General features: G+C 59.4%; 1 protein-coding gene across 1 annotated transcript; it reads right to left on the bottom strand.

Annotated features, from left to right (window-relative positions):
* Positions 1-7,943: 7,943 nt before the first annotated feature.
* HS3ST6 (heparan sulfate-glucosamine 3-sulfotransferase 6) lies at positions 7,944-13,868 on the bottom strand. The gene is made up of 2 exons (XM_068969271.1): positions 13,456-13,868; positions 7,944-8,559 (listed from the first exon to the last, which is right to left on the bottom strand). Exons 1-2 carry the CDS (start codon positions 13,866-13,868, stop codon positions 7,944-7,946), a joined length of 1,029 nt encoding a protein of 342 aa, XP_068825372.1.
* Between the last annotated feature and the right edge of the window lie 3,773 nt (positions 13,869-17,641).

Genomic DNA, 17,641 nt, shown 5'->3' with positions numbered 1-17,641 from the left:
GTTGCAATGAAATTCACATAATATAAAATTAACCATCTTAAAGGGAACAATTCGGTGGCATCTTCCCTGGTGGCTCAGATGGTAAAGCGTCTGCCTACAATGCAGGAGACCTGGGTTCAATCCCTGGGTCAGAAAGATCTCCTGGAGAAGGAAATGGCAACCCACACCAGTATTCTTGCCTGGAAAATCCCATGGATGGAGAAGCCTGGTAGGCTACAGTCCATGGGGTCGCAAAGAGTTGGACACAACTGAGAGACTTCACTTTCAATTTCAGTGCATTCACAGCATTGTGCAAACCATCGCCTCTAAACCACACCTGAATCGGCGAGGCCCAACCAGAACGCTCTTCCTTATGATGAACTCAAAGATAACTGAGTAGCAGGTAAGTCACAAGGATGACATCCATCAGGTGCATGCTTAGGGGGAGGGGGGTCTTATGGGACATGCACACCGAGGACTGGAGACCATGGGGGCCATCTGAGAATTCTGACTACCATGCCTGTCCACCAAGGACCAGCCCTAAGGGTCTGCTTCCCCCTCTTCTCCAAACTGGCACCCGCTTGAATGCCTCACCCCACAGCACGGGCGTCCAGGGCCTGAGCCACAGGTAGACGATCCTGGGGTGTGTGCTCAGCCAGCTGCCGGTAACTCGTGTCCCTTCTTGGCCTCGGTTTGCTCAGCTGTAAAGCTACCCGAAAGATAAAATAGGGCCAGTTGAGCATCTGCCCGACGCTGGCAGCGCACTCAGTACTTTCAACACATTCTCAGTACTCACAACTGCCAATTCCTGGTGCAGAGCGAGTGCCCAGGAAATGCGAGCGGTCATCTGCCTCCTTTCCTTCTGTCCCGTTCTTTCTAATCTCCCAGCTTCAGGGCGCTTTCTGAGCCCCCACGAGGAGTTCTTGAAATTCCCTAGGGATAAAGGGGATCCTGGATCTTCTCCTCTTCCTTCCTGCAGGCCTTGCCAAGGCCTCTGGGCCCCCAGCGGGCTCTGTCCTCGCCTGTGTACTTCTCCCCACTTCACACCTGAGAGGACCAGCCAGCGGTGAAGGCACCAAACATCCCTGCCTAAGAGGGCTCCCGCCACCCACTCTCCGCCAGAGTCCAGACCATTTCCAGAGGCTTCCCCACCCCCCAAAATCGGCGTGGTTGGCGGAGGGGTCCGCCTGCTCCAACAGCCGTTCCCTCCTTCCCCCTCTCCCACGGGAGGCAGACTTCCCCGCAGTTGTTGCTCCTCTCCAGACTGGCTTTCCATCAGATACCCATCCTCCCCCGGGGCAGACGGAAGCGGGTGACAGGATCTGACCCACAGGCAGCTGTTGGGTCGGAGGCTCTTCCCTGGGCGCTCAGAGCTGCCAGGAGGCCTTGGAGGGAGAGACTGGAGAACAAGATCTCTGATTGTTCTCTCCGGCCTGACTGCACCCCACTCTCCCTTCGCTTAGCGCCCTAGTGCACGGAATTGTCCTGGCAACGGTTTTGAATTAACTGTCTTGGTTGACTGGCTGTTTTGGTTTGGCTCTTCCAAGAAAGCACAGGCAATGTGGCTCAGATTAAGCAGGAATTCCTCAGCCTCAAAGCCTGGAGCTTGGCTCTGAGCAGGAGAAGGGACCCCAGCCTCTTGTCTGATGGCCCTGGCTCTCTGGGCAGTGCCTGTGCCGAGGATCAGTTTAGAGGAGTCTCCTCATTTCTGAAAGGTGGTGCTGACCATCTCAGGGCAGCAGGCCTGGGGTCAGAGACAATGCCTGAGGTCAGTGGTCTGCAATCCATACACACCTGGAGGGTTTCCTTGGCTTTCATGTATGGGTCTTCCTGGTGGCCATCATGGACAGAGGCCCCAGTGAGCCAGGCCTTCAGAGCCAGGCTCTGCCCTCAGGAGATACAGCCGGGCAGCCCTCGTCCAGAGGGTGGTGCCCTGCCTCCGGACCCTGACACACTGGCCAGCCTCCAAGAGCTGTCCTGGGCTTGCACCAGCATATCCACCTTCAAACCCCACCCAGTGTTTTCAGCAAATCTCTCCTCCCCAGGCCAGCTTGCCACCCTTGCCCTGGCAGCAGACCAAAGAGTCTCCGAGGGGAGCAGGGTGTGGTGGGGTGGGAGGAGCCATGAGGAGCTGCTGTGCCCGGCCAGTGGACACCGTGTCTCGAACACATGCCCAGCCCAAGGCTCCAGCGGCACAAGACCCCAAATGTCCCAGAGCACAGTTCACGTCAAAGACAAAAGCCCAGCGTGAGGGCTGTGGTCCAGGGCCTAGGAAGGGCCCAGGGCTGGAAAGGGACAGCTCTGGCACAAAAGGACACAGGCTGGTGTTCTGACTGTGTTTTCTTAGATTCCATGCTTGCCTGCATGGCACCATTAATCTCAGGGCCAACTTGCCAGCCACAGCTGTTCACATCTGCCCTGGACCCAGAGCCTGCATTGTGAACCCCTGCACTTCCAACCCTCCTACCACGCCAGTGTCGACCCCCTCCCCCTGCCGAAGTCACCCAGGCCAGGGACCAGACAAAGAAGGTCAGCCCCTCTGCCAGAACACCCTCACCCATTGAGGCTGTCCCCTTACACTGTGTTTGCCCGGGAAGCCCCAGCCAAGGCGGTGATCTCAGCCTCCCTGGCTTCTTTCCTCCTCCTGGGGCAACGCTAGTGCGGTGCTTCCCCAGGTGGCCCAGCATGGCGTGGCATGCCTCTTCTCTCTTGGGAAATGTAAGTAATAAAAATATTCTTTTATGGAACTTCTCTAGCAGTCCAGTGGCTAAGACTCCATGTTTCCACTGCAAGGGGCATGGGTTCCATCCTTATCAGGGAAGACAGGATCCCACAGGCCAGCACAGCACGGCCAAAAATAAATAAATGAATAGAAGTTCTTTTAATGGCATTGGCCTCTCTGCGTCATCACCCAGTCCATTCACTTCCATGAATGAGAACCCCAAGGGCACAATCTGAGACAGCTGGTCTGCAGCCTGGACCCCTGGATCTGATTGCAGGTCCGAGATGTCCACTGCCAGATGGAAGTCAGAGGAAAGGACAACCTGCAGGCGGCTTCTGGAGCCAAGTCGAGGTTGGGAGGACCCCTCTGACCTTCAGAAGCACCAGGGACCCCAGAGGTGATATAGTCCCCGAGACTCTAAGGAGCAGAGCATGCCCACGGGGGCCAGACATGCCCCCCAGTGTGTTAGACAGTGCATCTCCATCCAGCATCAGCCCCTCACCCCCATGTCTTGAACAAGAAGCCCCAAGACCCTCTTCCCAGAACCTGGAGCCCCTCCACCTGACAGCCCCTTCCGTAGGCATGTCTTACTCAGAACCGCGCCCTGCTTCCAGGTGTTGCTGGCCCCACAAGGCCCTCAATGGCCCCCTGAGCCTGCGGAGACAGTCAAGGGCCACACACAGCTCAGTGCAACTGATAACAAGGTGTGTGGACTCGAAGCCACCTCCCGTGACACCAGTCTGCGTGGGCCCATCCCGGAGCTGGACTCTCTGACAGCAAGGCCTGTGCACGCTGGCCCCTCGGAGGCCCAGGGAGCCCACGTCTCCCTCCTCCCTCCCCCCACAGGGGCGGCGTGACCCAAAGGCTCCTTCCCCTCTAGGTGTCAGGACCCTCCTTGCGTCTTAGATGCGGACGGAGCAGGCAGGAGGGACAGGTGAGTGACCGTGGGCACCGTGGTGGGCACATGCCTCCGGCCAACCCCAGCATGGGCCAGAGTGGTCAGACTTGCCCCAGGAAGTCCGTTGGGAGCCACTCCTGCCCATCCTGGGATCCTCGGAGGGGACGTGTCCCATTCACGGTAACAGCAGGTCCAGAGCCCGGTCAGGGCTGTTTGGTCTCTTTCTTCAGGATGACACAGTCACGTCTTTCTCTCTGACATGAAAGTCTCTGCTTCCGATCGAGATAGAGTAACAGGGGCTAAATTTACCCTTCTGCCTGAAACAACTGAAAAATGGGACAAAACCCTGCAAAATCATGCTTTTCAGACATTGGACAGCAGGCAGCACAAGACAGCGTAGCTGAGAGACAGGAGACAGGCAGGTGAGTCCCTCACTCACCACAGCTCGCTGCCCGAGGGGCAAGGAGAGGAACCTAGGCCGGCCAGGCAACTCCCGGGAATGGAGAGCTAGGCTGAGCATTCGGGGACCAGGCGGCTGGAGAAGAGAGATCTGCGGAGGGGCCCATCCCAGCTGAGGGCTGGGGGCGCAGATAGGGCACGTGTGGCTGGGGACAGGGCACCTCCCCGACAGCAGAGCCGGGGTTGTGCAGCCACCACCACGCCCATTAAGTGCTCACCCCCAGGTCCCGCCCCAGTCTCTGAGCCCCTAGAAACCATTGATCTGTTTCCTGTCTCCGTGTATGGACTTGCTGTTCTGGAAACGTCCTATGCATGCAGTCATATGTGACCCTTTGCGACTGTCTTCCTTCACTGAGATTTTTCCAGGTGTGCCAGTGTTGTTGGCTTGTCACTGCTTCACCCTTTTTTATGGCAGAATAGTGTTCTGTCTTATGGATGGACCACGGTTTGTTCATTCTGTCACTCATTAATGGACATGAGCTGATTCTACCCTTTGGCTCTTGAGAAGAGAGCAGCCATGAGCACTGTTGTACAGCGTTTTATCTGCACACTTGTTTTCCACTCTCCTGTGCCCACGGAGGGCTTGTCCCACAGGCAGTTTCCTTACCCAGCCCTCCATCTCCTGACCTCCCCTGTCTGCCGCCCACTCGAGGCACCTGCTGCCCCCGCCCCTGCGCTTCTCCTGTTACTTTGGAAGGTGGTCCCTCTCCTCAGGGAGCATAAGGTGGACATGCAGGAAAGAGAAAAAGCGACTTCAGAGCCAGAGAGCCCCGGGCAGGAACACAAGGGGCCCCACAGATGGCAGGAGGATGAAAGTCAAACTGCCAGCACTTAGAACCTCCCTGGTGGTTCAGTGGTTAAGACTCTGTGCGCCCAAGGCAGGGGCCCCAGGTTCGTTCCCTGGTCGGAGAACTAGATCCCGCACGCCCCAACTAAGAGTTCACACGCCACAACTAAAGAGCCAATGCGGCCAAAGAAATAAATATTAAAAAAAAAAAAAAGTTGCCAGGACTGAGGGGCTCCTCCCCTCATCTAGAATTAGGACACACGACAGAAAAGGATTTGGGGGTCAATGGGAAGGCTGGATCTGGGTCTCCAGGCTGATACAGGGGCCATTCAGGCCCTCAGGGTCTGCTTGGGCTCTCCAGTGCCTATAAGGCTTAGAGTGGAGAACGCTGTCCTTGCGCCGCTGGAACCAGTACCAACCATGGCTAGAAGGACTTGGGGTAAAGCACCCCCAAGTTTGAAGCAGCCACCTCCCGAGACGGCTCCAAGCCCCTCCCGGACACCCAGGGCTGTGAAGAGCCCCCAGCCCCACCCCACCCCCATCCGCTTCTCCACTGGGAGGAACAGGAAGAGGGTAATTGAATCAGCATTGCTCACTCCATCTGGAACATTCCAACATGGAAAACCCACTGAACAGCTGGGGAAGAAATTTAGGGCCTTTAATTAAAGGCCGGAGGCTCTCCCGTAGAGCCCCGCCCCCATGCACAGCCGGGAGACCCCCACGCTGCCCTCAGGGCCTTCCGAGGCCCAGCTGGGTACCGGGTGCTGGATGCTGGCCCTTCAGCCTGGTCTCCACGGGCAGCAGGTTGAGCAGAGCAAGCCTGTCCACCTTTCTCCTCACTGCTCCCAGACTGCCTGCTGAGTGGGGCCTGGCCCCCAAACCAGAGAAGCTAGGGCCCCCACCAGCTCTACATCCAGGAGGCTTCGGGAAGGAGAAGGGGGTCACATGGCAGGCTCGTGAAAGGAACTCTAAGCACCTCTTGGGAGAAATGAGCCAGCTGAGAGTTCAGCTGCGGGGCCTAGAGCTGCCTCCCTCTCAGTTGACACCTTCTGCAGGGAACAGCAACCCCAGCAGGGGAACAGCACATGCAAAGGCTCTGAGGCAGGCAAGGTCCTGGTGGGTGGGAGGAGCCAATGGGGAGAAGCCTGGAGGCTAGCTAGCGAAGGACAGAGACCAGGCAGAGGGACGTGCCTCGGAGGGCCTTAAGAGCTTCAGTCAGGCATCTGGCCTTCATTCTAGAAGCAAGAGGGTGGGGAGATTGGAGGGTTTTAAAATAATAGCATCTGGGTTACTCTGAAGATGCCCCTCTGGCTGCCATGTGTGCAGAGTGCTCATCGCAGGAAAACAGAAGAGGTGCCCCTGGAGCCGTCCACTCAGGATGTGGTGAAAGTCTGCACAAGGGTATGTCCTGGGAGAAGAAGAAACACGCAAGGTCCAGGCTGGCCACAGGGCCAGTGGTCAGGGGTGTCCCGCCTCCCCTCTTGCCCCGTGCCGGCCCTAACTGGGAGACTGGGGAGTGGGGCAGAGCTGCCAAGGCCAGTGCTCGCCACCCAGCTGGATTCCATAGCAGGATGTCACCCCTCCTCACCATTGCGAAAAGCCAGCCCTCTCCCACACCCAGATCAGGATTCTGACTCTGGGGGGAGGGGGCTGTGGGCACGTCCACATCCACCCACGTCTGCCACCATGTTTCCACCAGCCCTGGCCCAGCCTGGCCATCTGACACGGACCCAAGGACTGGGCCAGGGTGTGCCAGGCCTGGGCCTAAGGGGTCCAGGAGATCACAGTCAGGACAGCTGGTGGGCACCTGGAGGACAGCACTATGGCCAGGGGCAGGTGAAAATCATTACTGAGGGGGCCCTGGGTTTCTGGGGGAAGACAGATGGACTGGGCACCCCAGCCTGCCCCAGTCTGGCCTACCCTGGTTAAGAGCCGAGCTGGCAGCTGGGCTGCAGCTGGGCATTCTTGCTTGCCCATCCTCAGGGGAGGAAGTTGGATAAACACCACAGAAGTGGGGCTCAGAGGGCCGGGGGAGTGGGCGTGCCCTGTAGAGTCTGGTGGGTGGGGCCTGTGATGGTCAGAGCCTGAGGGGTGATGCAGGGCTGTGGAGGGAGCTGCCTGGAGGCTGTCAGAAGAACCACTCTGCACACAGGAGTCCCCCACACCCCTCAGAGGGCCGGGGGAGTGGGCGTGCCCTGTAGAGTCTGGTGGGTGGGGCCTGTGATGGTCAGAGCCTGAGGGGTGATGCAGGGCTGTGCAGGGAGCTGCCTGGAGGCTGTCAGAAGAACCACTCTGCACACAGGAGTCCCCCACACCCGCTGTCTGGAGAGTCCACCAGGCTTTCAGGAACAGGTGTCCACTGGGCATAGGGACACAGAGTGAGCTGGGATCAAGGGTGCAGCCTGGAGAGCCGCGCAGACTCATTTCAGGTGGGCAAGCTGGGGCTTCTGCTTCCCCACCTGGAACAGGGGATGGCCCAGCTCGGCCTCCCAGGGCTGAGAAGAGAGCCTGGGGGTGGTCTCCAGAGTCACCAGGGCAGAGCTGTGTGTCACCGAGCCTAAGTTGCTCGCTTGTGACAGGCAGCCAAGCTCACTGCCCACCTCAAGGGATGGATAAGGATTGGGTTTCTGTCCACTCCTGGTATGAATGGTCCCCGGTCACGTTAGCCAGTATGATTATTCCCAACCCCAGAGGGTCTGACCTGGTGACTCATATGGTCAAGACTCTGCTTGCAATGCAGGAAACCCAGGTTCAACCCCTGGGTCGGGAAGATCCCCTGGAGAAAGGAATGGCAACTCACTCAAATATTCTTGCCTGGAGAAGCCTATGGACAGAGGAGCCTGATGGGTTACAGTCTATGGGGTCCCAAAGAGTCAGACACGATTGAGCAACTTTCACTTTCCACTTCTACCTCCAGGAGGTGGCACCTCCAGCCCCACCCTCCAACCCTCAAGGGCTCCTAGAAAAACACAGATGTCAACTTTATTTTGTAAATATTTCTCTCTGCCCAGCGTGTGCCCAGGGTCTGCTCTGGCCGGGTGATGGGCATAAATTAAGGTCACTGAGTGTCCCCAGACAGGGTGTGGGCCCAGGCCCCATCAGTCCCAGCCGAAGTCCTGGCCGGTCATCTGGTAGAACTTGCGGTTGAAGGGCCGGTAGAAGGCTCGCAGGCGCTGGACCACGGCCTCGGGCACGCGAGGGTGGGGCCGGCCCTTGGACTTGCCCAGGCAGTGCGGCCGGCCGCTGCCCTGCGCCTTCTTGAGGCAGGGGAAGCCCTTGGTGGCGTTGAAGTAGAAGTGCTTGTCTGTGACGACCCGCTTGAGGCCCAGGAAGTCCTGCACACGGCCCAGCTCCCCAGCGGGGTCACTGACCAGGCGCTCGCCGCTGACGAAGAGGAAGCGGGACAGTGGGAAGTAGCGCAGCCAGTTGTCCAGGTGCTGCGCGTACAGTCCAATGCGCACGGCGCTCCAGGCCGTGTCCACGGGGCCCAGGCCGCGCCGGAAGGCCAGGGCGCCAAAGCTGGGCAGGCCCGGGGTCTTGGTGAGGGTCTGCGCGTAGTCAGAGATGGCCCGGGTCACGGGGTTCCGCACGACCACGATCAGCTTGGTGGCTGGGGACATGCTGTGGATGCGGCGTGGGGCTTCCCGTGTCACGAAGTAGCTGGGGGTCTTCTCCAGGGTGATCTGCCCGTCCAGGGTGCGGGGCATCAGGCTCCTGCGTGACAGAGTGTGGAGAGGAGGCATGAATGAGTGCTGGCCCTCCTCCCACACTAGATCTGCCCCAGGGCCAGGACTAACCTCCCCCGCCAGGGGAGCCCCAAACCTACAAGGTAGCTGAGCCTCCCCTTTGCCCACCCCTCCAGGCCCACCCATCCAAAGTGCCTGCATGGGCAGCCTGGGGTGTGGGCCATGAGGGTGCTCAGCCTCAGCTCAGGCTGGAAGTGGGGCCCATCCTGCAAGGCTGCTCACACCCCCACAGGGCTCAGCTGCACCCCAACCCTGACACGGGTGCCTCTCACCCCAGACCTGGCGCTCATGAGGCCAGGGGCCCCAGGCCTACCGCCCACAAGGCTCCACCTGTAGGCCCCTGCACTGTAATTACCCTCGTCACACTCTCATTAAGTGGCTCATGGCGTCCCCTGAATTAGGTCATTAGTTATTGACCAGTGTCCCCAGCAAAGGGTGTCCCGCCTTCCTCTCCATCACTCCCCTGCATCGCCCCTCCCCGCCTCTGAAGGCAGCCCTGCTAATTCTCCCCAACCTGCTCCCCACCCCCCAGAAAGCTGAAAGCCACAGCCCAGCCCAGGACACTGCAGAAGTTAGTGAGGCGGCCTGAGGACCCAACTCAGCCACTAGAGCGCAGGGCTGCATGCAGCCTTCTCTGCAGTCCCCTCTCTCTGGCCCAGGGCTGGGGGCACTGATCCTATCCCAGGGCAGGTGACAGTGCCCTGACCACCCCAACCATGGAGAAGCCCTCCTAGCACCCCGCCCTGGCAGTGTCCCGAGGCCACCCTGCCAACCTGGTAGAGCTGGGTGGGGTGGGGCAGGGTGCAGCGGTGGGGCCAGCTGAGCAAACAGCTCCGAGGGAGGGCAGGGAACTAGGTCAACAGAGGCAGAGGCTGGGACCTGCGCTCCAGAGGCGGGGGGGGTGGTCTCTGCCCACTTCTCTGACAGAGCTGCTCTGCCCCCGCAGACAGCCCCTAGGACTGGCCCCCGCAAGAGGGTGGCACACAGGACAGGACTGAGGTCTCAGCCAGCCTAGCGACCCCAGACTCGGCCCCGGGAGGCAGGCCACTCTTCTGCTCTGCTGGGTGGACAGACACATGAGTTGGGGTACCAGCTTGGAGGATGCTGATGTCAGGAGTGGAGAACGTGCATGTGGGGGTCCCGGGGGTCCTGCCTCTCCCCCAACACCCCTGTTTGGCTCGGGAGCTGCCCCTATCCCTTGAAATAAAGCCCTGGGCAGAGCCAGTCTACAGAAGTCATGGGGGACAATTCTGCTTCCCCACGTCCCAGGAGTGAGCTGGGACTCCTTCCACACCAGTCACTGCCCCACCTATAGACAGGCACACTGAGGTTCAGAGACGGAGCAGGAAGTGCTAGGGAGGGCATGGGCTCCCACCCCACCCCTGTGTTGCAGCTGCTGGGAGGCGGGTGTCAGCCCGGAATGCAGGTGGGGACTGCAGGGTGAGTTCAAAGAGACCGGTGGTGGGGACAAGGCCCAGGGCCGGGCCCAGGGCTGCAGCCTGGGATGGCCAGCTCAGGGAACCCCTCTTCCCACAAGAGGGAGGCCAGAAGGAGGGATGTTCCCCACACTGGACCTCGACCCTGAGACCCACAGACAGAAGCCAGTGTCCACAGACCCCACCAGAAGTCAGCACCCCCCGCAGGGAGGGAACCAGCCCTGACCGCTCCAGGCCCCTCCTCACTGACTGATACCCCTTCCCATCCGCTTCCTCCCAGGTGCCTGGTGACCCCAGGAGCACCCTCTCTCGGTCCCCAGACAGGCCGCCCAATTCTGAGCAGCCAGCCCCACCCCCTCACGCCTCGGGGGAGGGGCTGCAAGGAAGCCAGGGAGACAGATGGGCCTTAGTGCCCATTGCTGCTTTCTCTCCAAGGAAGAGGAAGGTACCCCACCGTGGAAGAGGGATGGGATGGGGTGGGGTGCCCACTCTTGCCACACAGCAGCTTGGAAAGCTAAGATCTTTGGGATCAATGACTTGCCCCCACCATGGGCCTCAGAAGCCAGACCCCCAGGCAGGCGGGCAGAAAGGAAGGTGGGGATGGGGACTCCTGGGGGGCGGGGGAGAAGGGGGAGAGGATGAGAGGGGCAGGACTCTGACCCCCCACAGCCAACATCTGACGGGCTGCTCCCCGATGGGCTGCTCCCCAACGCGGGCTCCCTGCTCATCTGGTCTGCATTTCCCTGCGGCTTCCATCCAGCTTGGGTGACTCCCCCCCTCTGTCTTTGCCTCAGGATGCCCCTCTGCCTTGGGGGGCCATCCATGCCCGCCTCAGCTCCCACTCTTCCCCGGACCCCTCTCTGTCTCAGTCTCCCTCCACCTCAGCGCCCCTCCTCCATGTCTCACACCTCCCCTGGGCCCCATCCCGTGGGCCCTGGGACTCATCAGGAACCAGCTAGGGTTCCCACGTGAAACAGGACAGTACCAGGAGTCAAGGGGGCTCCCGGACCTTCACCCCTCCTTCTCTGTCTGCTTTTCCAAAATGCCACAGTCAGAGTACAGTCCCCACTTGCCCCCAGACAGGGCACTCCTGCTGAACTGAGATTTTGGGGTGTTTGTGTGGCCCCAGCCTCTGCCAGACAGAAGGTGATCAGTGAGTCAGCGAATGGATGAACAAGGGCTGTGTGAGACACTTGAGGGGCTCAGTCCCCAAGGAGGAGGACTCTCAAGAGCCTGAGGGAGGAGATGAGGCCCGGGGAGGGGGACTGATTTGGCCAAGGTCAGCTTTGAGCAGCCCAGGACATTTGCCGAGGCCAAAGGAAGGGCCCAAGACACCGCCTGGTCACAGTCCAGAAGGAACGAGTGTCCCCAAAACTCAACTGGGGCACTAGCCACTCCTCTGCTCACTGCTCCAAACCACCGCCCAGAAAGAGCCCTGGAGGCTGGGTCCAGGGTCCTGAGAGCAGACCTGACCGGAGGTTGGGCATCCTCTTTGCAGCTAGGGAGACTGAAGCGGGGGTGGGATTTCAGAGGCTCACTACACACACACACACACACACACACATACACACACACACACACACACACACACACACGGTTGGCTGGAAGGACAGTCAGGTTCAGGGACACAGATATCTGTGAGCAACACCAAGCCCAGCTGTGCACGTGTTGGCACGTCCCTTGGAGGGCATGTGGACACATGTCCTCCAGAAGCGCAGGCCTGCACCAGCAGTGAGAGGTCAGCGCTAGCCAGCCCCAAGGGACAGCTCTGGATTAGAGGAACAGGAGGGACGGTGCCGCCCTTCCCCTACAGAGGCTGGGCGAAGAAAGGACTCTTCCTCCACCACTTAAACAGACAAGAATCACCCTGCCCCTCATCTTGGGCCTCAGGGATGCCAGGGACCCAAGAACCTCTCCCTAGAGCTGAAGACCTGACCGGAGTCTGGGTCCAGCTGGCTTCCTCTCAGGCCCCTTAGGCTCCCCAGACCAGTCCCCCAAAGCTGGAGTGTGTGCCCAGGGAGGGCCCGTCCGGATGGGGGTCTCAAGATCCCCAGCTCTTTGAGAACACTTTTAGGTCTAAACCCAGCTCTAGACACCCCTGCAGCCCCTCCCTCATTAGCCTATCAGGGCCGAGCTCTAAAGTTTGCACTTTGGTTACCAATGTGTCTTCCCCCACCTTCCCCTTCCCCTTCTCCCTCCCCTCCCCCTCTTCCTCCTGTGCATAGAAGTGGTAAATGAAGGATGTTCTGGGACGCTGGAGCACTGTCAGAGTGGGCAGTGGCCGAGAACACAGGGATTCAGACACTCGGGTCCAAGGATGGACCCACCTCCCCCATCACCACACAACTTCCCAGACCCCTAAACGCAGCCATCCTTCAGAGTTCAAGAGCCAGACCCCCAGTTCTCAGTGGGAACCATGCAAATCCTTGAGTGATTCTGATGCAAAAAGCAAAGATTAAAAGTGGATGGAAGCAGGGTAAAGCCTGGTAAACATGGAGGTCAAGAGTCTGGGTCCTGCCACCCCCCACTCGCTGCTTGTTCACCAGGTGACTATGGGCAGGGTCCTCGCTGGCCCTTAGGGGCTAGGTTTGGGCTCGGGGATGAGGTGGGTGCCACAGGGAGTGGGGTGACTCACTCTCCATCTGTAAGCTCTCATTTTCCCAAAGGAAAGTATAGGACACCGAGGCGGCAGGCCGGGCCTCACTCACTCTTCCCTGTGAACCTCCGCAGGGAGAGGCCAGTGTTCGATCAGCCACCAGGACAGGCTACTTCAGTGGGGGCTGGTGCCCCCCTCATTCCTCCACCCCACAAAGGCCATACCGGGTGGGAGTGAGGGCGGCTACAGAGCCCCAGGACATGAAGTTGGGGTCCCAGTTCCCATCCCTGGACACTGACTCAAAGGCACCCTCCTCTTTTGTAAAGACCAGACTTTCTCCAGACCCCCAGGACTGAGAAGGATTCCTCTTTCCAGGATCAGGGATCTTGGAGTGGGAATGGGGTGACAGATACTTCTAGGAGGCTGCAAGGAAGTGGGAGGCCCTTGCATAAGGTAATTGACCGGAGTTTAGACAGGCTTTCCTTCCCCGAGTGATGCAGCAGAGAGGCGCGACTGAGCAGGAAGCATTTCCAAAGCGCCTCAGACCCCAGTGGCTCGAAACTACTCAGCCGGAATCACACTCTAACCCCCTAGCCAAGGCTTTCCCCGGAGTTTTCAAAGTTTCTGGGAGCCCACGGCCACTCATCTTCTTTTCCATAAAATCAGCTGCAGGAAGTCAAATCTCAACCCGCACGCAGGTTGGTCTCAGCCCCAGAAGACACCCGGAGTCCTCGCCCCGCCGCGTTCCCAGCGAGGCCCCTGGAGCGCACCACGCCGTTTCCCGAAGGCACCCGCCAGGAAACCGATGGGGCCGATGGGCCCGGGCGCTCACCGGTACCAGGCGAGGCCGCGCTCGTAGCACCTGTCGAAGAAGTGGGGCTCCGAGCCGAGCGCGCGGATGTCGGGGTGCAGCCGCAGGAACTCCAGCAGGGCGCGCGTGCCGCCCTTCTTCACGCCCACGATGAGGGCCTGCGGGAAGCGCCGCCGACCCGAGCCACTGGCCACGGGCAGACCGGGCGCCCCGGGGCTGCGGGATGCGCGGGGCGGCTCGGCGCGCGCAGGGGCCGGCGCGGGGACCCGGCCGGCCGGCGGGCAGCGTCCAGGGAGGGCGCAGAGGCAGTAGGCGCCGAGAACCAACGCGGCGAACAGCAAAGGCGCACGGGACGCCCGAAGCGCGGCTCCGGGCCCTCCCACGGTGCCCTGGCTGCCCCCGGCCCCGCCGGCCAGGCAGCCGCTACCTGCCATGGGGCCGCACCGCGCCCAGGCCTGCGAGCGCGGGCTGCAGGAGGGCGCACATCCCCGCCAGCGCCGCGCGCAGCCCGCCGGCGCCGGGCTTCTGCTCTGTGCCCTGCTGCCGGGTCTTCTGCGAGCGGGGCGGGACCGGTGCGAGGGCGGGAGGCCCCGCCCCGCCCAGAGGCCCCGCCCCGCCTAGACTACTGCTCATCCCTGCACGCGCCAGCACCCACGGGCGCGACTCGGAGCCTCAGAGACTAGCCTGACACGCCCTCTCGGAGACCCCAGGCCCCAGCCCGCTCGGGATGCGGCTGCTGCGGCCGCAGGACGGTGACAGGATTGCCCTGCTGTCCAAAGGACCCGCTCCTACAGGGCCGATCGCCGCCCCGGGCGGCGCGGCAGGTGCACGGGCGGAGCAAGTGGGTCAAGGTGGCTCGCGGTTCCGGTCCTGGTGCTCAGAGGGGCTCCGGGAAGGTGGGAGGTCTGCGGCGGGAACCCGGCGCACCTTGCTGACAATCGGTTTACTATTGCCCTGAGCCAGGGTCACGGACAGGGCGGTTGGAGAGGACTAGCCAAGTTGATTACCATTTTAAAGTCTGGGAGAGATGCTCAGGGGAAACAGGCCCAGTGAAATTCAGACCTCAGTCTCCTGAGCCTTTCCACCTGTCTGTATGTGCAGCCTAGTCCCCCGGTGTCCCTCTGGGATGTCAGTGACCCATCTGAAGCGGCTGTATTGGAGATGTGAAGGATTCAGGAGACCTATCTGTGCTGGGGAAACCAGAAGGAGCAGGTGTCCTTTGAGAGAGCTTCCTCTGAGGGGCAGGGAGACTCAGGGCCCATCCCAGTAGAGACCTGCTGGGCACTGGACACTCAGGGAGTTTTCTGATCCCCCAGGCCCACTGAGCCCCTAGCACAGCACAAGGAAGGCCTGCCAGGAGAGGGCGAGCCAGCCCCCAGGAAACACAGAATGGAACCTGTGTCCTCCCTTTGCCTGTTCCCCAGCCTTCCTGGCCTCAGGGCTGGGGCAGGTGGGCATAAACTCCTCGAAGAGGCCAGGCTTCCCCCAGCCAGTGCCCAGAGACCAACGCCCCAGCTTCTGCTGCTTAATGGGCCGCTCCTGGGCCTAATGGTATCCAGACCTAAGAGCACTCCTGGAGCACTTCCCCCGGGGCAGGGGCCTCCACGACCCACCTGCAGAGCCAAGGGGCGAAAACCACTGACCAGGGCCCCAGCCCAGTTCCCAGATGCCATACCTGCACCTGCTTGTCAAGGCAAGACTCAGCCAGGAGCCCCGTGGTCGGAGTGCTGGCACAGCACCATCTCAGGTGCATGCCAGCACACGCAGGGTCACAGGAAGTTCTTCTTCTGGTCTAGCTTAAAACAGGATTTGTTCCAGACAGTCTGGCTCTCGTTAGAGCCGCCCGCTCCACCTGCAGCACCCACCCACAACCTCAGCAACCACTTCTCAGGGCTCCAAACTCCAGCTTTAAACCCTGGTGGCCCCTCTGTCTCCCTGCCCCAGCACCAGCATTGGCTAGGCACTGGCTGTACTCCCTCCTGGGAATGCCTTTCCCTTAGTCCCTGCCCTACACACACACACACACACACACACACACACCTGTTTGGAGACTTTCCAGGAAGAATTCGCCAAGAACAGCAGGACGCTGAACACGCTGCGGGTGGGAGAGTGATGTCCAGGGACAACTGTCTGCTCAGTGTTTGGCAGCTGGTCCCCTATCTCCACCCACCACCTGGCTCCCAGGTGAGTTGTCATTGTTCAGTCACTAAGTTGTGTCCGACTCTCTGTGACCCATGGACTGCAGCACACCAGGCTTCCCTGTCCTTCACTCTCTCCTGGAGTTTGCTCAAACTCATATCCATCGAGTCGGTGATGTCATCCAACCATCTCATCCTCTGTCATCTCCTCCTCTTGCCCTCAATCTTGCCCAGCATCAAGGACTTTTCCAATGAGTCAGCTCTTCACATCCTAGGTGGCCAAAGTATTGAAACTTCGTCCTTCCAATGAATATTCAGGGTGGATAGTTATTCCCTTCTCCAGGAAATCTTGCCAAACCAGGGACTGAGCTTGGGTCTCCTGCATTTTAGGCGGATTCTTTACCATCTGAGCCATCAGGGAAGCCCTCTCAGGTGAGGGGTGGGTGCAAATCTGGGGACATCCAGGATAGCAGCCTTGGGATGTTTGTTCACCAGTGTATCCCCAGCACCCCATGGAGCCTGGTACCCGACAGGCACTCAATAAAGACCAGCCAGTGGAAGGATGGGAGTGGAGGGAGAGGCTGAGGAAGGATTTCTAGAGATGATGGTGAGGCAAGTGGCAGGACAGCATCCCAGTCGGCCAGGGGAAGGCTCAGCCTCAGAGAGCACAGAGATGGGAGCCGGTGGGGAGGTGGAGGACGTGTAGAGCCAAGGCCGTCCCAGGAGGTGGGTCCCAGCCTCCTCCTCCTCTAGAGCTTGCCCTCAGGCTCCTGCCAGCCCAGACCTCTGGTCCCTAAAGTGGAAAACTCCATCCTGACTCTGAAGGAAGAGGTTCACTGAAACACAGTTCCTGTACCATGCAATTCGGCCATCTAATTTGGCCACCATTCTCAAATTCAACAGCTTTCAGCAAATTCAGTGTTGTACAACCATCACCACAATGAATTCCAGAACATATTCATCACTCCAGAAAGAAATCCCATACCTGTTAGAAGCTCAGTTCAGTTCAGTCACTCAGTTGTGTCTGACTCTTTGCGACCCCATGGACTGCAGCACGCCAGGCTTCCGTGTCCATCACCAGCTCCCAGAGCTTGCTCAGACTCACGTCCATCGGGTCGGTGATGCCATCCAACAATCTCATCCTCTGTCACCCCCTTCTCCTGCCTTCAATCTTTCCCAACAGCAGGGTCTTTTCCAGTGAGTCAGTTCTTCACATCAGGTGGCCAAAGTATTGGAGTTTCAGCTTCAGCATCAGTCCTTGCAATGAATATTCAGAACTGATTTCCTTTAGGATGAACTGGTTGACTCTCCTTGTAATCCAAGTTACTCCCAAGAGTCTTCTCCAACACCACAGTTTAAAAGCATCAGTTCTCCGCTCACTCAGCCCCTGGCCACCACTATCTACTTTTTGTCTCTGAGTCTGCCTCTTCTCCACGTATCATATACGTGGGATCATACATTATATGACCTTCTGCAGCTGGCTTCTTTCACTCAGCATAGTGCGTTCAAGGGTCGTTTATACTGTGGTGTGAGTGCCAGTGCTTCGCTCTTTTCGTGGCTGCATAATACTCCTCTCTGTGGCTGGTCCACGTTGGTGAATACTTGCGCTTTTTCCCGCCTTTTGGTTACTGAGAATCATGCTGCTGTGAACGTTCATTTACAAAATCTCACGTGAGCATAAGTTTTGTTTATGCTGGGTGTATACCTCGGAGTGAAATTGCCTGGTCAAATGGTAACTATGTTTATCCCTTTATGAAGAGTCCTCTTTCATTTTTTTTTTTAACTACATGAAGCTTGTGGGGTCTTATTTCCCCCACCAGGGATTGAACCAAGGAGCCAGCAGTGGAAGTGCCAGGTCCTAACCACTGGACCACCAGGGAACTCCCTGAAGAGTCCTTTTGAAGGTTAAATATGGAAGTTTCAGCATCTACGTCTCTGTACTCCTCAACCTCAGGGCTGCTACTTTCCCTCCTCCCCAGAATGTCTGAGTGGCCCCTCCACCCTGCCTTGCCATGAGTCCAGCCCCAGCTCCCCACTGGCTGTGTGACCTAGGGAGGGTGGATCAGCCC

Source organism: Capricornis sumatraensis, chromosome 3 (genome assembly GCF_032405125.1).
Source record: "Capricornis sumatraensis isolate serow.1 chromosome 3, serow.2, whole genome shotgun sequence".
Lineage (NCBI taxonomy): Eukaryota > Metazoa > Chordata > Mammalia > Artiodactyla > Bovidae > Capricornis > Capricornis sumatraensis.
The sequence above is the reverse complement of the archived record's forward strand: the minus strand, read 5'-3'. Positions and strand labels throughout refer to the sequence as shown.